The sequence below is a fragment of the Anser brachyrhynchus genome (assembly GCF_964034855.1).
Source record: "Anser brachyrhynchus genome assembly, chromosome: 3".
NCBI lineage: Eukaryota > Metazoa > Chordata > Aves > Anseriformes > Anatidae > Anser > Anser brachyrhynchus.
The window spans coordinates 100,600,586-100,628,019 of record NC_137696.1 but is presented as its reverse complement, the minus strand read 5'-3'; the positions used below and the strand labels follow the sequence as shown (position 1 = coordinate 100,628,019).

General features: G+C 37.1%; 2 protein-coding genes across 8 annotated transcripts in view; one reads left to right on the top strand and one right to left on the bottom strand.

Annotated features, from left to right (window-relative positions):
- GFRAL (GDNF family receptor alpha like) overlaps positions 1-27,434 on the top strand; it is a 57,780-nt gene that overhangs the window by 7,401 nt on the left and 22,945 nt on the right. The window contains exons 3-11 of one of the 7 annotated variants that reach the window (XM_080586491.1): positions 1,795-1,854; positions 2,282-2,434; positions 4,198-4,620; positions 5,335-5,391; positions 6,126-6,223; positions 6,332-6,453; positions 9,629-9,888; positions 12,329-12,427; positions 18,966-19,047. In XM_080586491.1, the coding sequence (XP_080442617.1) occupies positions 1,795-1,854; positions 2,282-2,434; positions 4,198-4,620; positions 5,335-5,391; positions 6,126-6,223; positions 6,332-6,453; positions 9,629-9,888; positions 12,329-12,427; positions 18,966-19,047 (1,354 nt within the window). Of the gene's footprint in view, positions 1-1,794; positions 1,855-2,275; positions 2,435-4,197; positions 4,621-5,334; positions 5,392-6,125; positions 6,454-9,628; positions 9,889-12,328; positions 12,428-18,965; positions 19,048-20,021; positions 20,155-27,434 lie in introns of those variants that run through there. The other 6 variants (XM_080586490.1, XM_080586487.1, XM_080586492.1 and 3 more) reach the window with 6 other exon arrangements.
- Positions 12,971-27,434, bottom strand: part of HMGCLL1 (3-hydroxy-3-methylglutaryl-CoA lyase like 1) — a 96,460-nt gene continuing 81,996 nt past the window's right edge. The window contains exon 10 of the transcript XR_013948976.1: positions 12,971-27,305. The gene's annotated coding sequence lies outside the window, so the exon portion shown is untranslated. The remainder of the gene's footprint in view (positions 27,306-27,434) is intronic.

The following is a 27,434-nucleotide window of genomic DNA, read 5'->3' as shown; positions in this document are numbered from 1 at the left end:
AGCTGACTGTGCAAGAAGAGACATTATCACTGTGGATGTGTCAGCTTCTACTCTGTCATGCTTCTCTCTGTGGTCACATGTACATAAACTGTGTACATATAAATAAATCAAATAATGAAGAATGGCTGCTAAGCATTAGGTCAGAGAATATTTTTTTGTAAATACCTTGGTAGCATATGTATAAACTAAAATATATTACCTAGAACTAATGAATGATAAAGCAAAATAATTGAAAACCAGCAATAAAATATTTTCTACTGTTCATCACAGCTGAATCAACACAGTGTACAAACAGACCAATACTGATAATAGGTTATTTCTACACAGCTTTCAAGAGGCCAGGCAAGGGAACCCTATATATCTGATGAGCTTCCTGATTCTGTCTATGCCCTTTGTAAGTTCGTAGTCCCACTACCTACATCCCACTCCCTGGTTGTCAGCTGTTGTAATTGATCCATATGTTCATAGGACACTATGCTGGTAGTGTGGTTGGTGCCATAAAGGCGGATAAGCTAAGTAAGGCTGGGGTACCTGAATAAAATATACTGGGATTTATGTTTCTTATTTTCTCATCTCCGCCCACCTCTAACCTTGAAGTGTCCCTAAGACCATGAAGAAGACAGTCATAAATTTTGTAAATTAGCTAACTTTTACACAAGCCCCTCCTGATCGTCACTGCTTTTCCTACCCCTGAAACTTTTCCTCCTGAAATTGTATCCTGAAATTCTGTTATTGTCCTTTAGTCATTGGATAAAATACACAGTAAAATATTCCCCCACCTACATTTATGGGCATCCATAGTCTCCATGTCACCACATATTTTCCATCCTATCTTTACTGTCAGGGAGTGTCCTATGTCCATGACCTTCAATAGCTCCTATTAGACTTCCTGAGCTTCTTGGCTACTAGGAAAAGAAGGAAATGTGAGGGCTAAAGGTGAGGATCATACTCCTAAAAATTCAGAAGAAAAGATGAGATGGGATGGACATATACAAGCAAGCCCAGGTACCATGACTTCCTCCCTTGCTGAAGCAAGAGGTGAAGTGGGAGCAGAGACTGGGAGTTGTGACTCCTTACTGGACTGCGACATGCCCCTGGAGCACTTCATATTTTCAATCCCAAACTCTCCTTAGTCAGCAACACCAACTGGAAAAAGGGCAATAGAGGCACTGTTTGAAAAAGGATTTGGGGGTAGTAGGATGGGGATGTGCACTATGGCGTAGTTAATCCTCATTCCTTCAGGCACAGGCAAAGTGCACTCTTTCCTCTTGCAGGCCTTCATCTTGACTGCCTTCCACTGCTATTCCTGTCACCAATATATAAATGACATTAAAGCTGTAATCCCATTAAAGCTTGTCAGTGGCAGTGGTGACACATGGCTGCGAGTGTTGCAGTTTTCCTGGAGCACTCAATCACTGCTGCTCCACATGGCTCACCTGGGAAGCAGCAAGGCAGGAAGCCAGGCATCACCATTGACAGGGCAGAGACAGTAGCATATGAATTTAATAGATTAAAACAAATCCTTGTGCTGCCCCATGACTTGCCTGAATCTTGTGAGCCACGTATTCCTTATCTTCCGTGTTGTGAGATGATTAATATTCATGAGAGGGAAACGTGTTGGTTTGGGGAACTGCATACCTACTTTGACAAAGTAGACCGTGACTTTCACATTATAAAACTTAAATGGTAATAAACTGTATATAACTTTCTTAAGCAATGTGTAGCTCTCTTAAGCAATAATGAAAACCATTTAGTCCATAAACAGAGGGGTGATTGATATATTTTGTCTCACAGGCTCTGTGGAAGTGGTCTCAGATCCCAACTATTCTGCTCCTCTGTTCCCCTTCCTTGCAGGTATTTCCATCGTTGTGATCCAGCACAATGGTGTCTGCTGGCTTACTTCTCTGTGGACTCCAGTGAATATGGTCCCTTAAATGAACTCTCCTATAAGCCAAAAGTACAATAATTCTGTTTAATTCCTGTCAGAAGTAATCATTTTAACATTTTATGTGCTTTGGAAACGTGAACATGAACAGATGTTCTAGTAATAGGTCAGATTGAATACAAGAAGGGAATATTGTACCCACAACTTTATTACATCACTCAGAATATTATTTAAAATTTGTAAATTATGATTGGTTTTCAAACAAAACTAGGCTCGAACCATCTTCTCTTGGCAAAACACATTATTTTTGTGCTTCAGTTGAATTGTTTTATGTAACCATATCCCTTAAGCGTTCATAAACATTAACAACATTATAATTTTAACTGTGAGTTCTAGGTAATAGATGCAAGGCAGAAGACACTAGTGGCTGTAATAGAATCATCCAGGTCCTGGCTGATGAATACCCAGAATTTAAGAACTGTGTCTGCACTACAGATGATTCCTGTAGCATCACAGCTTTCCTTGGGAAACAATGCAGGATTGACAAAGGTAACTAATTAAACATTAAGTTTTAATTATGAAGAAGAAAAATTAAAATATAACTTTGTAACACTCATATTAACCGGATTCAAATTTCTTTGCACATTTCTGAAACATTATAATTCCCCCCTCAAATTAGTTGTTTTTTTCTATGATATTAACATTCTGACATGCATATGAAAACAATGCCTTACAATAAACAAAGCTAGTATAAGGCGTGTGAGGAATTCAAATGGTTTTCCAAGCTCTTCCTCCATGCAATGGAAAGCAAGAGTGAAAATATTATTTGTGCTGAGGGCTCTTTGTTGCCCAAGGAGGCATGAGCACCACTGGATCTATGTTACTTGTCAAGACAGCCATGACCAGCCCTTGTGAATGTGAGTGTGAAAAAATGGGGTGCCCCACTGTGCAGTTGTGTCATATTGTGTTACAGGAGCATCTTCATTACATCTAAGAAAGGTTAGCTGGTATAGAGAACACTGTTATTGCCTTCATAAAGCCATACTTAAGAAATAAAATGCATCCCCTGTAAAATTCCACTGTAAAGAAAGGGCCCAGATCTTTTTAATTTATTTTTTATTATTCTGAGAACTCTTTTCCCTTCAGAAAGGCTGTTTCTATAATTGAGAATTACTTGGTGCATGAAAGGCTTGCAGTTTCTTATCCAATGTCTCCTGGAGTAACGATTAGTGAATCTGACGTGAGAGAGGTAAAATCAGCCAGTGAAAAAGAGTGTGGAAAGTAAGCCCTGAGGCTGATTCTCCACTCTGATCCATCACTCCCTGCTGGCATCAGTCAGTGTACATCGTAGAGTAGCAGAATATATGGCTTTATTGCAGAGGAAACAACATCCTCATCTGAAATGACTTGCCCCAAACAAGAAGAGTAGGTATCTAAAACATGATGTTAACGTCATTGTAACAGTTGCATTTGCTTTTAGCAAAGGAAAGTTTTGTTTGTTTCGGTTGGTTGGTTGGTTTGTTTGGGGCGGGGGGGGTGTCTCCTCTCCTCTCCTCTCCTCTCCTCTCCTCTCCTCTCCTCTCCTCTCCTCTCCTCTCCTCTCCTCTCCTCTCCTCTCCTCTCCTCTCCTCTCCTCTCCTCTCCTCTCCTCTCCTCTCCTCTCCTCTCCTCTCCTCTCCTCTCCTCTCCTCTCCTCTCCTCTCCTCTCCTCTCCTCTCCTCTCCTCTCCTCTCCTCTCCTCTCCTCTCCTCTCCTCTCCTCTCCTCTCCTCTCCTCTCCTCTCCTCTCCTCTCCTCTCCTCTCCTCTCCTCTCCTCTCCTCTCCTCTCCTCTCCTCTCCTCTCCTCTCCTCTCCTCTCCTCTCCTCTCCTCTCCTCTCCTCTCCTCTCCTCTCCTCTCCTCTCCTCTCCTCTCCTTTCCATTAGATGAGATTACATTTCTTACTGTTATAGCAAAAAGCCTGAATGGAGTTGCACTAGTGTGGGTTTTACCTACAAAGGACAGCTCATGGTGTTGGTAGATACTTTCAGGAGTAATTCTTCCTGTCTTGAATAACTAGTTTAGGCGATGAATGAACCATACTCTGGAACTGCCATTCTCTCCTCAGAGATTATGCAGTGAATCGAAATGATAATCCATCATATGTCCAATCTTGGTGGCTAAAATTGTGTATATATACATACAGCTGAATTTAGTTATGTCATGACTAGGGACATTTAACTCCTTTTCTTGTAGTTCGTTTTTGAGCTGACCAGCGATGACATTCCAACTTCCTTATGATACCTCTTTTTTTTTTTTTACCTATTTGCACAGAGTATTTGGAAACTTCCTCAAAATCAGATGCTGAGCTGAGTTTTAGGCAAGACAGAAACCACCAAAACCAAAGACACACAGATGAAATAGAGAATGACTGCAGCATTGCAAAACAACACTGTCAAGAAGACCCATACTGTTTTTTAGTGTATAAGAGCTTCCAGCGAGCATGCCAGCCAGAGGCAGCAGAATGCAGGCTCCCAACAGGTGGCCAGGAATGTTTGTCAGCATGGAAAGAACTGAAGAAAACAGTGCTGGGAGAGTGCAAGTGCTCAGAGCCACTTCAAATAAGATGCCTTAAAATATGGAGGGGAATATTTAACAACCCTTGTTTACAGTACTCTCAAGGGAACCAAGTTTCAGAAGCTAGTGAAAGTGATGCTCAAGATGATGATGATGATAAAAGTCAGGACACTGACACAGGTTAGTGCTATTCCAAGAATATGAGTCCTTTCATACGTGCATTGTTATGAGCACACCTGTGAAAAAAAAAAACCTCTTAATTGTTTGCAGTTTAATGTTAGAAACGAGATAGTTTTAAGAGGTTTATTCAGACGCAAATGAATAATCTGATAGCAAAACAATAGCCTAAGTGCAAATTATATTTTCCTTCAATGTGTTAATCTTTCAAAACCTGATCCTAATCAGTCCCTTTCAGTACTGCACTATAACTAAAAACAATAATAATAATAAAAAAGAACAGTTTTCTAATAATAAGAATTCTCTGTCTGCATTTACTTTAACACAACAAACCTTTTGAGTTTTAAAAACTGTATGTGCTGATGAACATGTTAAGGCCTCTGGCCTTTATTTATTTACAATAACCCTGATTTTACTCTGTGCTGAGCAGCTCTAAAACTCTTCTTCTATTCACAGGATGTATAATTATGTAGAGAATGATATCAACACCAATTGAGAAACTGTGTTTTCACCCCAAAATCTGTGAATATATTTAACACTGCTTTTAGAGTTTAACAAGCTGACAGTTCCTATTCGATCAAGCTGATTTGTTTTATCATTTATTTTTACTACCAGCACTATGCCAGCAACAGAGCCAATAATTTAAAGTTGAGAACTAAGCTGAGACATGATTTATCATTGTTGCATATGCTTATATCCATATATTTTTTGTTCTAGAAAATATTAGTATGGAAACAAAATTACAGTGGAGTTTATCTGCTCTCTCCAAACAAGGTAATTGTGAATTTATTTATAAATCCTAGTAACTGGTTTTAGTTCTGTTTTCACATAATGTACACTGTATCTCCAGATTAAAATGAATAGTTTTCATTCAAATTACTGAACAGAAGGGAATCAATAGAGCCCTACGTATTCTTAGTTAAACTACTGTATAGAGAAAAATCCAAAAATGATAGGTAAAAATCCCATTCCTGATATAGAGGGAAAACTTACCCCAAAAGGTAACTTACCACATTATTAGGTCAGAAATATCTAGATCTTTTTGGAAGGTTTATAGCATTGGCTGGAAAAAAAATTGAACTAGCTTTAAAAACAGAGAAATGTAATTTATGTTCTCTTCTCCACTGGTTGTTGTGTAGCCCGGTGGGAGATGTCAGCAGTTTCAAGTAGTTCAAGTATCCACTAACCACTAGCTCCCAGAAACCTTACATTCTATGAAGAAATTTCCATTTCTCCATTTCTCACTTTCTTCTTCCTCACCATCTGGCAAGGGCAGGAACTTGCAGGGGGGTTACCTATGAGGGCCAAGCAGTAGAAGGGAGGAATATGAAGACTAAACAATGGACTTAAAAGAGGCAGTGCTGGAAGAGCTGTCTCGGAGCTTTTGGGAGTCAAACTTGTTTGTAATGGGAATATCACAGGCAGGATCATCAATTCACTTGATCACCAGTTGTCACTTGAGAAAGGTTTTCTTGTGATTTCATTTTAAAAATCATTATTCTTTTTAGCACACACAGCAAACAGAACCTGTTTGGATGTGAACAAGGACTGTGTTGAAGATGAAGTATGTAACAAACAGTTGTCCCTGTACCTTAAGATCTGCTCAGTAAGTAAGAAGTGCAACATGGAAGAATGTCAAGCAGCCATCAGGTTCTTCTATCACAACATGCCTTTGGAAGTTGCCCAAATGATGATATTTTGTGATTGTATCCAGCCTGATGAATCCTGCCACAGAGCCAAAGAACTTCTTCATGGCAAGCCCTGTGCAGTTACTGCAGTTCCCCACCCATCATGCCTAAATGTAATTCACATGTGTGAGGAAAATGAATTCTGCAGGTAAGCGGAAAAAATATTACTTTTCCTAAGTTTTGCCTAGCCATAGGACTGAGAATAATTTTTTGATCAAATATTTTTTTACATGTGCCATATTTCTCATCTATAGCAAAATGATTTTCTGCACTGTATCCATTCTATATCATCATTTGTGCTTAACATTTCAAAAAGCCATACTTCATGGATAGAAAGAGCAGAGAGTTTACCATCTTTAATCTTTGATCATGACATGTTAGTTAGATGTCAGTTTTAGAGCACAATTTTTGGTGTGGTCTTTTTTTTTTTTTTTTTTGCACAAGATCTGATAATCACCTTATAGCACTACTACAAACTATTCAGGTGCACAAGGAATGTTCTAAAATAAGGGTTTGTTGCAAAGTCCCTTTTCTTTGATAGGGGATAAAATTAAGAGGAAAGAGGTCACAGCCAGTACTTCTTAGAACATCTTCTGTTCTTTATGCTGTTATTTTTGATAGACTCCAAATGTTATTAACAGCAGAAGACATTTACACCACACATTCGTTTGTTCCCTCACAGAGTTTGTTCACACACTCACACCTTCCCTCAGTGCTTAGTGCAACTCCAACTGTATGCTCATGGCCAACTTCAGCTGTAGGCTCATAAAAGTAATGTTGCACTGGTGTCCTGGTGACTTATAGGTCAGTCTTCGGGTAGTACAGCAGAAACTCTTTGCCAGCATGCACTGCTGATTCTTGCAAGTTGAACAGCTCTCTAGAGCTTATCAGCACTTAGAAAACCTTCATACTCCACCTTTCCAGCAAGTCCTTTTCCTCCCTACGGCTTATTCTTGCATCATAACTATTTTTCCATTCAAACACACAGGTATCTAGAGAACCTCTTCACACAAACTCACCCAGAAGGGGCCTTTAAAACATCTCATGAAAGAGATATAATCAAAGAATGGCTTAGGTTGGAAGGGACCTCAAAGATCATCTAGTTCCAACCCTATGGCCATGGGCAGGGACACCACCCACTAGATCAGTCAGCTCAGGGCCTCATCTAATCTGGTCTTGAACACCTCCTGGGATGGGACACCCACAGCCTCTCTGGGCAAACAACCACATTCAAAAACCACACCGAATATTTAAAATATGTAGATGAAACATTTTACTAGGTTCATATAACACGTTATTAGGTTTTATTAGGTCATTTTACCCAATTTTACCATGCAGAAAGTTAGGTTATGATGCAGACAGCAATTCTTTGAAATCCGGTCTGAAAAGTGACTACGAAGTTCCACCTGGACATCTATCATAGATGTCTGGTGTGTCAAACGCATTAATTCCACAAGTAAACTAAAACATTCATTTTCAGATAGGTCTGGGACCTAGTGCAGCCTTTTCTTCTGCCAGTTTCATGACTCTTAACACCACTTCAACTGAACAAACTATGCTGTGAGTTATTTTCAATAACACTTTCTTCAGATAACACCTGCCAGTCTGCACATTTGCCCTCTAGCCGTTTACACAAATTATGCAGCAGGCTAGGAGAAGTTTGGTTAAAGTAATTACCTCTTCCACCTTATCATCTGACCCTTTGTATTGAAACACTGTGCAACTTGCCCCTTCACAAAACTTTCATCTTATTCTTTTCTTCTCAGACACGCTGAAATGTGAAAAAAGCTTCCCTGAAACATTCACAGACCACCAAAGTAATGAAGAGTAACAGTTTCAGATTTTATTTTGTTTTAGAAAATATACAGAAGGATTAGCCTATGCTCACACTTCTTAATTGCCACCATTTGGGGATGGTCAATTGGCTCACTTTGATTTTCAGTGTAGTCCCTGATTCCCTTGTGGATTAGACCTGATTTTTACCTCAAAGCTGTGCTCAAATTAACTTTCAGTAAACAAAGCAGGAGACCAAGAGATGCTTTCAGTTCTGTGCAGGCTATTCAGATTGACGTCTGTGGGAATTGCCCCTTTTATGTCGAGAAGAATTGGGCTACAAATGTAAGTCTGTGCATGTGCATGTGTACACATGTAATATCATAATAGAAACTTGCTGAATTACCCATTATTTTCAGAGCATTAATGTTTCCTGGCATTGACAATAAGTGAACATAATCAGCAAAATTAGTCTGTGAATTATGGCTAGACATATCTAGAAGTCGGGAGGTGAACAAAAATAATTCCATTACTACAGAGGTGGCATCTGCTTTGAAGCCTTTCTTTGTATAATGAAAACATTTACAATAAGATCCTAGCTGGCATTGTAGCAGTCTACATTTTTCCATGTGACTTGCTTGTAAGAACTATACAATATGAACAATAGATTAGCAGCCAAATTTTTTATGATTAAGAAAAAATATCTTAATATATTACTGTACACGTGTTACATTACACAACAACATTTTACTACTCTGGACCACTAATATTTAATGCAAGTGATAAACTGGTTTCCAATCAATATCTAAAGATTTTTTAGTTAGCCTTTAATAGATCTTTTATATTGTCATACCTAATATATTAAAGGCTAATTGTATTCTACCTAATAGCAAATAAACTGAAATCATTTAAGATTATTGAGCTGGGAAACAAATTAATTCTTCACATAACTTATCTCCATTATCAATTAATTTTTAAGGTTTAATATATGCAATGAAATTCTTCCACATCATTGGGCATATTTTGTTAGTATTCTGTCTGGGGTTTTTGGTTGGTTGGTTAGTTGTTTTTTAGCACTGGATGTGGATTGTTTTATTTTAATTAAGTTGAATATCCACTCTTCCTACCATGCTATCCAACAAGCTTACCCACTAGAAAGGTGCCTCTTTTTTTTCATGATGATGACTGGACTTATTCCTCTGCCCACATTTCTTCTCTGACGATCTGAGACTGTTGGTATTCACAATAATTTTTGCTGGACCTTGGGAAAGTGTATACAGGTGCTGATTTGGGGTACAGTTGTTTTTTCTCAAAAACTTTTTGACTAAAGCCAACTGTTTTCTCAAATTACAAATTTGCTGTTTCACTGAAACTGATTAGGTGCAAATCAGAGCCGAATTATGCCAGCTATCACCAAATATTGTGATTTTTAAGACTGAAATGATACCTTGAGAATACAATGTCTTTTTATGATCATTTTTAACTGCCTTTTTGTGAAATCACTTTTTTTTTATTTTTTTTATTTTGTATACTTCCTTTTCTTCTGCCAGGAAAAAATATAAAACTTTTCAGTCAAAATGTTGGAGACATGTGACCAAAAAATGCTATGATGATGAAGCTTGTCTTGAAACTTTAATTAAGGATGACATGCCCTGTTCTGCAAATGCTGAGTGCAAAGCAGCCTACATTAGCAACTGGGGCACAATGCTGCGTGTGGAGTGCACCTGCCAGAATTCACCTCCAGCAGAACAGCCATTGTGCAAGCTCTTCCATCACATGCTTCACAGCACAACCTGCTTCAGTGAGCTACGTGAGTAACACATGATACATTAAAGAATAATTAGTTTAAAAGTTTAAATTAAATTGCTGGTTTGCAGCAAATCTTTAGCATATCTTTGCTATAAGTCCATTGATATCACAAAGATTTATATCTGTGGGTTTTTAATCCAAATGGAAACACAAATTACGTGTGCAGTTTTTTCTCTGATTTTAAGAGATATTTTATACTAGCAGTAAATCAATAAATTGGCTACATGTCTGACTACGTTAATTTGCTGGCTGGAATAACAATAAAAGAATAATTTATGGGGCGTATAATATTATGCAGATCAGAGTTTCAAAGTTTCATAAGTTTCAAAGCCTCTCTGTCATTTGCTTAATGTTGTACCTTTGTGCAGTGTCTGTACCAATAATATGGTACATATTGGTACATGTGATATATATTATGTTGGTTTTTTCTTCCTTTTCTTCTCTTCTTGGAGTATAAATATTAGTATTTCTTAAACTGTAAGCTGGCTAACATATATTTAGGAAGCTATCTAATAAATGCTAACCTTAAAAATGATTGGCATTTTAGGCACAGGTTAGCTGTGTTGTGAAAAATCACAAAAATTATTGGAATTAGTTGTCTTCTATTTTCACTCAATTTCTTAACAGTAATGAGAAAGAATACAAAACTGAACCGAGAGTTTTCTAGCTTTTACTTCTGAGCACAGGTCTTGTTTGTGTTAGAAATCAAGCCATTGAATGCAATGCATTAATTTCCATTTTTCAGGAGAGTAATTTATTTGTTTTTCTTTGTATATGTTGGTAGAGGATCATGCAGACCTACACAGTTAAGAGGAAATAGTTTAAACTTCTTATATCCAAAATACTGTTGGAATCTTTTAATTCCATTCACCATGAATTTAAATACATGTATATTACGTCTCTAGCTGTATTCCCAACACCACTGAAATAATTGCAAACTAGCTATCTGGGAAAGAGCTGGCTGGCCACATCCACAATCAAGACTTGGACTCTCAAAGAAAAAGCTGCTAAGACTGTGAATGGAGGCTTCAGGATCTGGCCTTAAGTAAAAACACTAGGATTAACTCAATTGAACAATACACCCTATGCCAATCATCTTCTTGTAATTATATATTTGCAAGCTAGCTTGGGAGAAGTAATTATTTCCAAAGATTTCAACTAAAAGGATTAATTATCTCATAGTTCTTTCTGATGGGATGTCTTTTAAAAACATATTAATTGCACGAACACATTTCATTGAATGAATTAGCTAATTCTTCAGTTTTAGCAGTCAAAAATTGCCACTGATAATGGTATAATTTTTTCTTGTCACTCAAAGTCTACCCAGAAATTAAAATCATGTTGCAGAAACATTGCCCGTAAGGTTAGACAATCAGTACTAAAATTCAGTCTGAGAAAAATTTTAAAATTAAATACTAGCTCCCCTGGCAAAGCAATACCTTAACACTGTTAGATTTGAGACTGTACTAGCAGTGAGTTTGCTGATGAATGTTATTTATTTGTTTGTTTGCTTTAAGGCTGCATCTAATGATCCAAATGACTGATCACATCACTCTGTTAGTTATTCTTTACCTATAAAGAAAAAGATGACCCTCATATTATAATAATCAAATAATTGCTCATCAGCTTTTGCCATTCCCTGAAGCAGTCTCAGGATAAAAGGTTTTTTGTGATGGAAACTTCCCTAACCTAATTGGGATTGAAGAACAGAAGTTTGCTTGCTCCTGTGGTGCAATGAAGTTCCTGCTAGTCAATCAAAAACAGATTGGGGATGCAGAGCCTCTGGCTAAATTAAAGTTTGGCACCTACTATACAGAACAGTTGCACAGTGATTAGAAACTTGCTTGTTTTGGTTCTTTTTTTCTTTTTTATATGCATAGTTGTAATGCAACTAAACTGAAGAGGGATATGATTATGGTTTTGATTGTAAGTTGCTGTGTTAAATGTGGTTATCTTTATGGAAGCTATGAGATATTGAGTAAGTGCTCTATTCCAGACCTCATCCAACCCCTTCTACAAACCTATTTGTTTGGACTGGGTATGAACTTTAGATACTTTTTACTGTTCTGGTGATAAGGATTTTTAACGCTGAAATTTGAATGGGCAAATACCCAGAACTAGCAATAGGGATCTAGAAATGGTGAGAAATTTCTAAATTTGTTTCTGTGAAAGATAATTTAAGTTGGTTTGAGGCACAGAATATGTTTCTTTAAAGCACATTTCTCCCCCATAAAATAAACTACAGGGGAGGTATAATTGAGATTAAAAAGGAAGAACTAACATTCATTCATTCACTTGGTTTGCTGAGTATCAATAAGTAAATTTTTTACATAGCTGCCTTTATAAATTCTGTGGCTCTTATCAAAACATCAAGCAGTAATATTCGCATAAATTATTTTTAAAAAATAATATTTTAAATGGATGTTTTTGCCATTATTCAGGTCAAATTTCAATTAAGAAGAAAGGTTTTCATTGGGTGAATACAGAAGTACCAGGAGAAAAGCTTTCCAGAGCACAGCTACATTCTTCTTTAATTAATGGTGAGTCTGGGCAAATCACTTCATGGTTTTAATAGAAGTGCTCTTGAAATTTCCCTTGTGTGTGATAGAGAAGACAAAAGGTTGGGTCTCTTGGGTGGGTTCAGGAAAGTGAGCTCTACCTGTTGTTCCCCCATTCAGCATAATGTGGAAAAACCTCTACTTGCTTGCCTTAGCTTATATAACCACAAAATAAAGATAATGAGACTGAACCAATTTCTATGATAAGTGGTTTTGAAATAGATGGCTCACAATTGCTATATTATAATTGTGGAAAATTAAGCTATTAAGCCTGCCAGTGTCTGATTCTCCATACAGTCATTAGAGAGTGGTAGTCATAATGTGTTGTATAAATGATTATCTTTGATGTCACACCTACTTCTCTCGTAATTCTCTTGCCTATTTGTGCCATACTAGTTAAAACAACAAAATTAGGGAGACACAGTAAGTGATCTGAGAAGGGTCTTGTGTTACACTCCATCAGATATTACTTTCTCATGCAACAGAAAGGCATGCAATTGTGGATTGTGATATCCCACGGGTTGAAGAGCTGCATCTGGTTTTATTTCCATGCATTTACATTGAGCAATTAAGTGACATAAAGTTGAAGGATATTGAATTAATATACAAATTTTCTCATGGTTGAAAGATTATTAGTTTCATATTTTCTTTTCAAGGACCCCGTTACAGAGTGAGAACACTAACAAGCTTAATGTGCAAATATATACTCTAATGAGAGTGACCTTCTCTACATTGTATGGGGCAGATCACCAATACTTCAGATATTACCACAAAATAGTTCTGTAGTCCCCAGTAATGTTAATACTGAACACCTTCAACAGTTAAAAAGTAATTCAAGTTCTGCATGCAGTACAAAATGAAGGATATTCTATCGCCATCCTTCAGCTATTGCTGAAGTGGGCAACATAGGAAGTATAAATATAGATTGGTAGGAATAGGATTCCTGAGACCCATATCATGAATAATTGAGCATTCAAATGTAATTTTAGCATTAATTTTAGCATCTTTGCTGTATCCTAGAAGTGTTGGCTTCTCTTTGCCAACTAAAGGGAAGCCTGAATCTGTAGCTTTAACTAGAGTCTAGTGGTTAAATAATACAAGTTATAATGGAAGAAATTCTGCTCTAAGTGGGAAAAAGTAAAATGGGAGCTATTTCACCCCAGTGACTAGTTCTAACTGCAGAACCTTTCATTGGGTAAAATGCAGTATGCATTTCTCTCAAAGATTTGGATAAATGTTTGCAAAAAGCAGGCTGCACCCAGTTAATTCTGCTCCCACTGAAATCTGAATACTTTCCAAAAACCCGTCCTTGAACTCTAACAGAATTTTGGATGGCCTTAGAAAAATACAAAGAATGCTGACCAGCCTAAACCATACAGTAAAATACTCATCCTATTGGACCTGTTATGTACTCTAGCTGGGAACTCTCTAACCTATAAATGTCTCATAGGAAGTCAGGTCAAGGAGAAGAATCTGATTCAGGATATTTACCTGATGATAAAAACCATATTGCAAATTGCTTCATAAATACCACTGCCAAAAATCTAACCCAGGATCCTGGATTCATATGCTAGCAAATGTGCATTACTCTGGCTGCAAAGGGAGTTATCATCTTTACAAAATATTTATTTTTACTGAAATCAAATCCCAAGAAGAATCCCATGGTGCAGAGGCAAAATGGTTAAGTTGTCAAATATGGCCTTTTGTGTGTCTGGAGATATTTGAGGATATTTGCTGAACTTGGAAAGCTGGAGATAACATTTGCCGATGTGTTGTCCCTACCTTAAAATCTCAGAAGTATCCTTTGCTTAATTTGCCTAAAATAAAAGGACCTTTCACAAATTCAAATTAATGACCATCTACAGATGAGTCATCAGTCTCTAAATTTTTTAATTCAAAAAACGTGGTTCCTAAAAAGTTCAAAAACTTTGAAAAAGGTACTACAAATCACTGAATAGGACTGTTTTTATAAAAGGAGAGTTTCATAATAAATAATAAATATAAACAGATACTCAAATATATATGCTAATAAATATAATCCTTTTCAGTGGGGAAATATTATTCCAGCTTTTGGTGTAAACAGAGACATTTTGGTGTGAATGTAGTAGCCAAATACCTTGGGTCAAAAGTAGTTCAAATGCCCAGCTCTATACACAAGAGATATCTACTTGCTGTGGACTCACTGAGTATGCATAAAGTGTTGCTGCAGAGAATCTGATGCCTGCTAACTTTTTACATCCTGGCATGATGTATCTCAAAGACCTTAGCCTCCTAAATACAGTTGTGATGTTTGAATACAAGATTAGGTAACAAAAGCACTTAATTGCTTTGGGAAGCATTGGCCCAGCTGGCACATGGAGTGAGGAGAGATTTCACTTCTGCTTTACCATTGTGAAAGGGCTCCATTTGGCTCAGTGAGATCAACCACACAAGTAACTGGCTCATGCCAGGAATATTGCTAACCTGAAAAGAGGGTGTAAAAGATAAAGTCCTCTGCTCCTTGGCCTTTGGCTTGCAATATAAAAACAGGGCTGTTTAAAAGTCTTAACTGGATTTATACTAGTTCACATACCCAGGAGGGTACATGACAACATAGACGTCTGTCAGTTGATATGGCCTGGTTAACAAGGTGTGATGTGGGCAGAGTCCTGATCATACAAAAGTTAATGAGACTTTTTCTGGAAGTTCAGATGGGGCCAGAATTTTATGTCATTTTATAAAATTAAATAATAATAATAATGATAATGTGATAAACTAAAAATGTTCTCCAAACTTCAGAAAATATTTTTATTGCCTACCTAGTTATGCACTTCCAGCCTAGTTTTGACTTCATTCTATGCAAATCATTGCCATGATTTTACAGATTCAAATAATTGAAAAGATTGCTTCTTATACTTTAATTTGAAAAATGAATCATGTGTGAAGATAAGCACTTACTTTCATCAGTGTAGAGCTTTGGAGCTAAAGTATTTTTTGGCTGGAAGAAGAAGTTAGGAATACAACACTCTTATCTGGTTCTTGTGAGATACAATAAAATTGGGCTTGACCCAAAACTCTTGGAATTCATGTTATTTTCCTCTTAAATTATAGAGTTATCAGATATTTTCTACTGAGCAGTTTTGCTGTGCTGAGAATCTAGATAAACAAGTAATTGGCAGGGTTTATCTATAATTATACCAGCTGCTGTGGGAACTGAGATTAGTTCAGCTCCAGCAACTTTAATTTGTAAAGTATGAAACGTTGTCGATCTCATTGTTTTATAAATGTAGAAAAAGCCTGTGAGAAGCTGCAGGTAGCCAAGAAACTTTTGAGCACAATCCAGAATTCATCTATCTGATGAATATTCACAGCCATCTCACTACATATACATAAGCAGGTAGATTTACACAAGAGACTGATACCACTAATTGTTCCAGCTGCTGAGCCCACAGCTATCCTTTACCAAAACTTTGTCACTGGAAATGTTTGTATGTCTATATAGACTGCTTCATCTAGTGTTTCAGTGGTACCTACAGCTCCATTGGTTGTGTCCCTCAGGTTCACAGCCTATCCAAGAAAGGGTTAGACATTTGTCACACAGTCATGGTGGCTTTGCCATAGACTTGTCCCTAGGTTGGTCCCCTAGCTTCTCATGAGCACGAGACACCTCCACGGGACAGTACAGCCCAGTACAGCCTTGCACCTTTGCAATGGAATTGTCTGCTCTCCACTGGTGTCAATTCTCTCTCCGAGATATGGAGATAGAAACATCTCACATTTTAGCTGGTTTCTACTGGAAGTCTTTATACATTATTTATGCCTTTCATTCCTCACAAGGCACACAGATATTTGTATCCTTTTCTCCATCTGGTCAGAGAACCCAAAAGAGGTTTGCTCTTTGGCACCTCAGCGCAGAAGAGAAGAACAAAAAAACAGAGACGGCTGCTTCTCAAAAGAGTAATGAAATAAGTACCTAGGTACACTTTTTTTTTTTTTTTTTTTTAAACCAGTTCTACTAAGAGTAGGAAAATATTCTAACTTTTAATCATGTATTTAATCATTGTGATGCCTGCTATCCAGTGAAATGTGAATGGGAGCACAGTATGAGAGCTTAAGTTTTTTACAAACCCATAATTACAAATGTGCTTAATTTCAGTTTTTATTGTTTGTTTAAGGTACTGGTTTTTAAGCCTTAAAACATTGGTTAGATCATACTCAGCTGATCAATAACTTGTATACAGTGATCAAAATGGGATCAGACATAAGAGACTGTTATGTCATATAGGAATTTACATGTGTATTCTGGTTTTCATGGTTGGGATTTGGGATGAAAAGAGACAAAATTTTGTATTTATATTTCTTAACATCCCTATCAGTATTTCACATTTCAACAACTGGATGGATATAGATTAATAGTGAAAATTAATATAAACTGTTTCTTGAATTTTTAAAAAAGGTCAGGATGAGCTCTTGTTTCTGGATGCAGCTCTGGGCAGCCTGCTCTAGTTGTTGGCAACCCTATCCAGAGCAGGGGGGTTGAAACTACATGAACTTGAAGGTCCTTTTCAACCCAGGCCATTCTATGATTCTATGATTCTATGATTCTATGATTCTATGATTCTATGATTCTATGATTCTATGATTCTATGATTCTATGATCAAGAAACAGACACCCCAACAATGTTTTAAGGAAACGTAAATAGGCACATTCAAGTAGTTTAACCACAAAGAATATATAACATGAAAATATAAAATGAAGAATTAGCCCTTCAGTCACCAAACTGTGCCCTCTCCCAGCCTTACAAATTCTCTCATTTCTCAGAAGGCAGGAGAAAATATATGGCTTCTAGCATAATCTCATTACTAACATCTTTCTTGTGTTCCCCACAGAACTGAAAATATAATTAACATCTCTTTTACAAGAAAGTAGTTCACCAAAAATATATCTTTTTTTGTAAGAGTTTGACAAAAAAAGAACATTTTGATTTCATTTGATCATTTTAGAGTGTTTTATTTAATCAGAATGCAACAATTTTTCAAAATTCTTAATGAAATAAAAAATCAAATATTTTGGTGAAATTTGATTAGTCCATTTTTACCACCCATGATTGTTCTTCAGAATAATTTCCCAATCTTCATGGTAAGGGAGGTACTGTGAAAACTTCTATTTGTCTTAAATATCTTTCCACTTAAAAAAAAAAAAAAAAAAAAAGGAAATTTTATAGCCCCTGCAGTTATAGGAAGTTTTAAAAATTGAATTCAGTGCACAGTTGCACAATGAAGATTCAAAACTGAAAAAAAAAAAAAAAAAGACTAAAAATTATTCCTTTCCTAAAAGTTATCACTTTAAAGAACTATCATAACTTGAGAGGAGGGACACCTTCTGATTTATCTTTTAATGTATGGTATTAGCAGTCCTGCACTGGTACCAAAATACACCCTCTTCCATCAAATATTCACCACATTAAGTATTTTTCAATAGCTTGTGTATGTGTGTGCACAAATACAAACACACACATGTATTGTGTAATAATCATAATTGACTCAGAGACCAGAATTTGACCTTCTCCCAGCTCAGGTAAGTGATGGGGCTGAGACTCTGCCTCTTCTTTGGTGGGTGTTTCCCTAAGTAAGTAAGGTGGAAAACCTTAGGAACAGCTAAGGCCATATTTTGCCATTCTGCATTTAAGTTCCTGTATAAACGAAACTTATGTAATTGTTTAACACAATAGAAACAGTATAATAGGCAAGTAAAAAGTTCTCATGCTTTATTCTTGTGGCTCTGGTTTTGAGTCCTCTTGTCATCTAATATCTCTGTACTCCTTGATGCCAAGTTCTGGGCTGATGTTTTGTATTGAGACCATTTTTTTTCTTCAGAATATTTGATCAAAACTCCTACATTTATTCCACCAGGAAAAACAAGTTTCCCCTCATTTGGGAAACAAAAGTTGAAACAATTCCCAGTTGTTCAACAGTGGGAATTTTTAGCATGTAAACTGCCTAAGTGACTTCTTGGTGAGCAGCCTAAGAGAAAGAGGAAACTCCGTGGGCACGAGGCCCAGAAACACAATGTTAGATCCCATTTTACATTAATTTGATTCTAGATTGACTATTGCTTCACACTGCAATTATGGTAATACGTGGAAAAGAAAAAGAAACCTAGCAGATATGTAAGAGTCAGATATCCTTCAATACACCGAATAAAATCAACAGGGAAAATACTCCAAAACACAAATCAGAGTAACAAGCTGTTGCAGTTTCCCTGGGGTACAGTAAAAGGTAGTGGTACAAATATGAAGTGCTATTGGAGCTGGTATTTACTAAGAGGAGTCTGAAAACAATTTTGCACTAGCTGATGAAGGAAGAATAATTCCTACCTTTGGCATACCACCTAGGTCTTTTTCCTCCTTTTAATTGCTGGCATCAGAATTGATTGCTAATTTAGTTTGCATATGTATGTATTCCAATTCAGATTTCAAACCTGATTCTTGTCACAGAAGAAGTAAATGTTTCTTGTCTGCTTTCTGCTTTTGGCTTATAGGTGAAACAGTCTACATTATTGCCTATTCCTCCTGCATAGTTCTCATCCTAGGAATAGTCCTGTTGACTCTCCTAAAGATCAGGTAATTTGATAGGAGTATTAATCTTTGGTTCTAGGAAATTGGAAAAGCAGAAAATAAAATGTTTTGATTTAGTTGAGAGGTTGGCACTGTGATTGTCTTTAAAAACAGTTCAGCATGTCCCAGTGATGGAAAGAACTGACATTGCTGGTGTCAGCAGGAAGAAGTGAAATATGATGCATATCTACAATGCCCTCCATTCATACAGAGATCCCAGGTTTTAGGAGGTTTCATTTCCTGTTCCAAGGCAGGAGAAGGTGAAATCTGAATTCAAAAATCCTGCAAGGCTACCTTTCTAGCTCTGTAGCAGGCAGAGGTAATGCAGAAAGGAAATGAGAATATTCAGTATTATAACATATTTAAAAACCAAACAGTGAATGCTGCTATTGAAGCTAATATTCTTGCCAAATACCATTTTTGCTGATAGGATTCTGTAAACATTCCCACACACAGTATGAAAAACTGCCCATATGCCAGTGCTCAGTAAGAAAACAGAAATGTGCATTCACTTAGTCAAATGAACATGGCCTTTTCTTAAATGATACATTTTCTTGGACCAAATTAAATGGCCAGAATTCAAGAATTACACTGTCAGATGATAGGTAACAGAACATGATGTAGCAGGAGCCATATATAGTGGGAGGGATACTGAGTCGAATTTCATTATTAAATTTAGAGGCAGATCAAAGAGGAATCATGCAGAAAAATGCAAAAGGCAAGTCAAGGATATATGGGCACAGGGGCTTTCTCTTTAGGCTTGCAGTTACAGGAATATCGGCATATAAATAAAACTCAGATTTAAAGAATACAGGGGATGGAAGAAAGAACAGCACATTAATAATGGTGAAGGGAATTACTTTATACCACAGTGTTCATCATAAAAGGAGGGGAATTTTGCCACTGATTTCAATTAAGCCAAAGTTCAAAACAAAGCTGTATAGTTTATTGTTAAATACATGCACATTCTTTATTTTCAGACCCTGCAGAACAAAACATGAGTCAAGAAGTCCCTCGCCAGACCATTCTTCTGAAACATTTATGGTCCATTATAAAAGTCACAGATGAACTACTCCGTTGGTTATGCTTTTTAAGGCTATTCTTGAAAGCCAGCCTGTTGTACATATGCGATAATAAAATATATATCAGAAAACCTACTATAAATTATGGAATTTTGTAGTTGAGCGTACAAAAGATTTTTATATTTATTAACACGTATTAAAACTTTCACAAGCATAAAAAAAAAAAAAAAGGTACTCTCTACTCTCTTTCATTTGTGTAGATTCACAGATCTGTCCTGAGCTGCACATTTACTATATCTGTAGATTCACATGACAGGTATAAATGCTGTATTGGCATGAACCTGGCCTTTCAACATGCCTAGCAGTGGCAAACTTTGGAAGCCAGCCTGGGGATTTGGATTCATCTGACAGAAAGGAAAAAAAAAGAATCCACTTGGATACATTTCAGAGTTGTTAGAAAGCACATATGTGGGAGTTTTGTACACAAGGTGGCTCTACAAGTACCTAATGGGGTATTTGTGAGGTAGTATGTACAGGCAGGCTGCCTGTAGTTTGATGGCAGAGCACTTTGTGGGGTAGAGGGAGAGATCACTATCACAGCCCCTCTCAGTATGAAGAGGAATTAAACTCTGACTACCTGGGCTTTTGTCTTGACCAGTATGTTGATGTTGAAACTGGTTATTCTTTCTCCTCTGAGATGCTTCAAAAAGAAATGAGTGAGCCTTGTCAATGTGAAAACCACCATTTTAGACAACATTCTGTGGTATGAATGCCCAGTGGAGAAAAAAACTTGTTTGGGGCTGAAGCAAAGTGCCTATTTCTCAAGAGAGAACTTACAACTCCTCTCATCATCTCTGTTTCCTATTCATTGTCTCTAGGCAATACCCAAAGTGCCCAGTTCTCCCCATGCACTGTACTGGGAGTCACGGGCCCTAACCCACCACTCTGGATCCCACTTTTTGGCAATTAGTTCTGGATTTCTCCCTATAGCTGAGTTAATTTTCTAGATTTAAGCTTCTATTTATTAGCGATTGGTTGTCTTTGTTCAATCTTTGTAATGATCAGGTTCTGGTCAGCACAAAGTAATGGACTGGCATTTGTTGTATTACTATTACCATAAGCAGTGTATGTATTAACCTGTTATGATAGCATCTGAGTAATTAATTTGATTTTGAATTTGATTACTTTGATTTTTTTCTGACTTTCCATTAAATGTAACTCACATAACAAATAGTATCAGGAATGAAATACTGGTTACACTGAACTCAGTTCCAGTTTTGACCATGATTGATTGAGAACAAAGGCAAGAAATTTAGAAATTCAAATTTCTGAAATGATCAGAAGAGCAAGAATCTTTGGTGTGCAGTTATGTTGGATAGAGTTTTAGAGATTTAAAACAATTATTACACTAGACATTTTCTCTTTCTTTAGGATTTGCACAAAGCCAACAAAAAAATAAAATAAAATAAAATAAAAAATCCTTCTTATTTTGTAATTAAATGCTATCTCATTACTAAATCAGCCTTTGGACAAAATACAACAGAAACAAGAAGTGGAAATTTGGGTAGTTTGCTAATCAGAAGGATCTCCTGTATCAGTATAGTAATTTGCAGCATTTAGTACATCTATGTAGGTATTTTGAGAGTAGTGTATTAATATTCTTAATCTTCAAACTGTAAAGAGGAAAAAGTTCAAATTTCTGAGAATAGTGTTGAGAATCCGTTTATCAGTGTTGGATAAAATAATTTCTTTATACAGGAAATATGAAGTGAAACCTGTGTTGTTCAGTTTGACTTTAAAAACCAGTGATGCAATGCTCAACCATCTGTGTCTCAAAATTTGAAGAAATCCATTTATATTCAGATTTAACTAAACCTCAGTCATAAAAACGTCTCTTGTAACTTTCTGTCTTATAAACCTTTCATTTTCTAATTAGCTTGTATCTGGATGTTAGGAACTCTCTTCATATGTGTGCTTAAAAACACCCATTCAGACACACAAAAGATGTATTTGAAACTGGGGTTACGTACGTGAGTTATTTTAAAAGACAGCAAAATATTTAGCAGAAATTGTATTACTTGTGCAACTTTACAGGCTCTTTTCATTAGGGCTAACTTTAGTGCTCAGTGGAAAAGTACATTTCCTCCATTACATATGTAAAATGTACCTGTATCACAATTCTTTTGATTTATATTTCATAGTGACACTGTATTCTGTCAATTGTATCCAGTCATTAATTATTAAATAAAGGAACCTCTGCTGTGATGATCTGTATTCAGGTGATCATGATTAGACTCTATTTCTTAAACAAAGAATAAGGAGTGCCGTATTCCAACCACACAGATACAGATAAAATTCAGTCAGCAGTATTTTACCAAGAGCAGTATCCCCCTGTTTTGCCATTTCAGTCCTAGGCATGCTTAAGACCCAACAATATCATATGTCCTGCAAAACAATTTCACGACAGATGAAGAATCTTTTGTAACAGACTCACAATTAAAATCTTTTCCTCTGAAGCGAGACATCTGCGCCTAATTCCCAGCTGAGGAACACTGATGTCTCACTGACCACTTGGGATTCCCAGGTGATTTTGGGTAAGGACATGATTTGTCCCCCTTCTGTTGGAGCTGGGACATCACACAGTAAAAGAATGAAGAACAATTGTGCTAGAGGGAGAAAGCATACATTTTAGTCGTAACATTCTCATTTGAAACAATAAATACTGGATTGCAGTGTTTGCTTTCAATATTGTTTATGCAGTTTATCTAAAGATCATTTCAAATGAAATGTGTAGTTTTTGAGACATACACAGGACTATCTCTTCCTTATGCAGCACTGAAGATACAAAGCTTTAAATTCAAGTCTATACTTCTCTTGTCTTACCACAGTGAGTCTTGAATTCTTCAAAAGGAAGATATTCCTTAGCCATCTCACCTTTTTGTGAGGTGAGAGAATGGGCTTCTTGGACAGACAGCTTTCTCAGGCTGTTGTGGGAATTATGAGCTGGTACTCTGGGCTAGGTGTCAGATCAAACTAGTAACACAGTAGATGGATGGAAGGCAGGACCATCACTATCTGCAAGATAGTGCCTTAAAAGAGTGAATATCATTGGGTGTCTTTCCATGAGGGAAAACTTAAACCATTTTATTCAAGCAGGTGAAGATGACTGTCTGAAGCTCAGTAGGATTAATGCTGCTGACTTTTCCAAGAAAGTACTCCAGCTGACACGCTGACATTTCAGATCACATGCTGGAGCTGTTCAGTCTCCCATGAACTGTGCAGGGGTCTTTGACATCATGTACAGGGCACAGATTTCTACTTTGCATAGGAACATCTAAAGCTAGACGATGCCTCTGAATTTTTCAACTCCTACCTCCATTACTGGCTGTAGCTTTTAATGTTTAGTTAATGGGGGGAAGAAATGTTTTCCTAGTTACTTAGAAGAGATTTGTCAGCTATAAAAGCACACGGGAACAAATGATAAAAAGGTAATTCTAAGAAAACGCACTCCAAACAGATTACGAGGTAACAAAGTCAACACAGGCGTACATGTCAGAGTGACACCTTATATTTACTAATGCCGTATGTGAGAGCTGGTTAGTCAGAGCCGCTGAATCTGGCGTAATACATGAGCATATCAGTTTCAATAAACACTAAGATAGATTTTGTTTCATCTTCAACATCACAAATTGCAAAATCACAAATAGATTTAATGAGGAGGGTACATGTCAATTCCTCAGCAAACATATCTTTTTGACATCAGTTTCAAAGGACTAACTTGACTTTGGCTGTGGTCCTTCTGCCTGCTGTTTATGGTAGCGCTGAAGATCAACACTGTGTTAGAGCAGGACCGTAGAGAAAAATAACACTCAAAAGCATAGCTTAACATCATCAAAAACAACAAGCCAACCAACCAACAAACAAAAGATTTATCAGCAAGAACTGGAATGGAAATGTGTTTTTCATTCAGTTCTCCATACTAATTTTTACATTTATGCAGTTCTCTAGACATTTCAGATTTAAAGAAATTATTAAGTATCCTGTCATATTAACAGGACTTTATTTTTTTAATTTTTAAAAAGAACTTGAGGCAGTCTGAGAAATCATACAAAAAATCTATGGCACAGAATACTAATTTTCAAGTATTTAGTATAGCAACTAAACAGTATTTCTACCCTTTAAAAATACCTCTGTGAAAAAATAGGCAGATCTTACACATTCACATTAACCCTTTGGAAAAACATTTTTTTCATTTCAACAGCACGGATCCCAAACATACGAATTTTACCTCACAGGCTCATAGTCTTCATTCTGTGACTCCTTTTTACAATAATAAGTTTTATGGACTCAAATGATGCTATTAAGAAAGGAAAATTAGCCAACGCTTCTCTGGACTTATTCACAAGGCCAGAATATTCACTTCTTATTCCCATAAACTCTGGTTATAGATGAAAATGAAACATTAAAGTGCTGGTCCAGAGCCAAGTTGCCCTAATACATAAAAGCTTCGACTACAAAGCAAGCTGCTGCTGGAAGACATTAGCACTATGCATCTAAGGGATCCATGTCACTGCTGTCTTGTGAAAGGCACTGAAGAACAATTATGCCCATTACTAGTGGAACTGACCAATTTCTCCAGAAAAGCACACAAGCCATGCCTTTAGAATATAGTGCTTTGACCTGCCAAAGAAGACAATATTTGAATTTCTAGCTATTGCCAACAGTACAGGAAGAAAAACTACTATGAAAGTATTAAAGAGAATTCCAGCAACATGACATAGGTCATCTGTTGAACCTTCACAGGTTCAGACCAGGCCACAGACCAAAGACGGCCCTGGGCACTCCAGCTTACATACTCTCTGGCCCTGGCACAAGTAAGATGATCTCCATGTTATTCCATGAGATCTTTCCAGTGACTTCGAAACAGTGGAATTCAGAAGAGTCTTCAAAGCGTGGAAGCAAATCATAGAATCACAGAATCATTCAGGTTGAAAAATACCCCTAAGATCATCTAGTCCAACTTTTTACCTAGCACTGACAAGTCTACCACTAAACTATTCTGCTAAGTTCTACATCTACATGTTTCTTGAAAACCTCCAGGGATGGTGACTCAACCTCTTCTCTGGGCAGCCTATTCCAATGCCACACAACCCTTTCAGTAATTTCTCCTAATATCCAACCTAAACCTCCCCTGGTGCAACCTGAGGCCATTTCCTTTCATCTTTTACTTAGTGCTTGGAAGAAAAGCCTGATCCCCACCACTCTACAACCTCCTTTAAGGTAATTGTAAAGTATAATAAAGTCTCCCCTGAGCTTTCTTTTCTCCAAGCTAAACAACCCCAGCTCCCTCTGTACACCTAATTTGTCTCTGGTAGGAAACCCAGAGAGCATCACCAAAACAGACAGGGAGTCAGAATGTCCTCACATTTTATCTGTGTGATCATGCACAGCACTCTGTTGTTTTGTCTTGATAGCTTTCAAAAAATATATATAATTTTAATAATAATATAGTAATTGGGACACCTTCTCACGCAAATAAAACACCTGGATTTAAGCCTTCCATAGGCAGCGGGTTACTTCAGGGTGAACTAACAACAGTGTACTCAATGGGGGACACTGAAAGGAACCAAAGAGCAAGCACTACTCATGGTCAGTCACTCTGAATGTAAACTTAAAGATTTAGAAGCTCAGAAGCACTGGAGAGCAGTAGCACCATCATATCTCATACTGTTCCTGCCATGTTTTTGCAGGGATGTAGCCTCAACTGCTTTACTATGTGGTGAACTCGGTGCTACCTATGTGAGTAATGCATGCTTATAGAATAACTATTGGATTAGCCCTTGATCTTAAGGGCAAAATATGCCTATTTTTTCTGAAACTGAAGATTAGGCATTAAAATGCTCTGCACAGCCAAAAAAAATGCCACCTCAGGAAAGCAGAGCAGCAGAATATTATGTGCTGAACAAATTTTAGTAGCACAAACATGAGATGTCTAACAATTCTCAGTCACACTACAAGTAAAGAAGCATTTTCAGGAGATTGCTCACCTGGATCCACATGCCTAAATAATTTATTCCAGGTGGCACTTTTGGCAAATATATTTTTTTATTTTTTTATTTTTTGGATCTGGCTTTATGTTTCTTCCTCCTTTAAACAATCCTGACAAACAATCTATATGTCTGTGACCTCCACCCCCGATTACTATAACTCACTATGTGGTTGAAGCTGAACATGTGCGTAAAGTACTGGCTCCAGATGTGACTGCTCATCTCTTCTAATGCTTACATCATTATAGAATAACAGACCTGCATTTAAGACTCTTCATAAGCTCCCAAGTAGTTTCTAAGCAGAATCAACAAAGAACTGAGGCAGTTGAGGTTGTTCATCCCCACAGACCCACAGACCCACAGGTACCCTATTTCTGGGCATAGGGAGAGTTAAGAGCCTTAGGACATCCCAGATGCTGAACAACCTACGATGCACTACGTGCAGACAACGTACCTGACAACTTCTCCAGGTTTTAAGGGTCTCTTAGAGAAAAAGTCAGGAACCCTTCATGGTAGTTAGGATATAGGTGTCTAGAACTCTCAAAGAGCTGAGCAGAGCTAGCTCTTTTATTCTGTAATCTACACAGGTACCTTATTTAACATAGAAGTTGTGGTTGTAGTACAACCACTCACTTTTATCTAAGATGTAGTAGTTACTCTACTTAGCAAAAAGTGGATAATATCAATGCAGTTCCTAAACTGGCCTACAATGAGGATGGAACATTTTCTTGTGGCAATCCAAGTACGCACCCAGAACAGATCGGGGTTTCCATGTCTTTAAGAGTACCTGTAAGTCTTCTTACTGGACGCCACAGGAAGAGGTGCAATTTATTTTGGATTGATAGGCAATAAATTTCCTGCCTCACCTAAGCAGATTTCTTTGCTTATCCTTTGACTTTTACCATGAAAAGAGCGAAACAATGCAGCTTATATTGTTTTTGACTGTTACTACAGCATAAACTGGATAGAGTGATTATATTAAAATTCTATCTTTGAGCTTCATGGCATGCCAAGTTTGATTTTGTTAAGCTGTGCCAATTCCAAACTCCAGTACCGGCTCAAAGATCTCAGAAAAAGTTCACTTTGGAATTTCAAAGGCAAGCTAAGATTCAGCTGTAACCTGGCAGATTTGAGTTCCAGACAAAAATGATCTACCCTTTTCCTTATTTACATGTTCTCTTCCACTTTGTTCCATCTCACCTTTTCCCAAGCTTCCATATTTTGCAGGAAAACAGAGAATATGGAAAAATATCATAGTTCAGGGATTTGGCCTACCACATGAACAGGCTATTTGCAGAAAAAAATACAGATCAAGGTTAAGTAC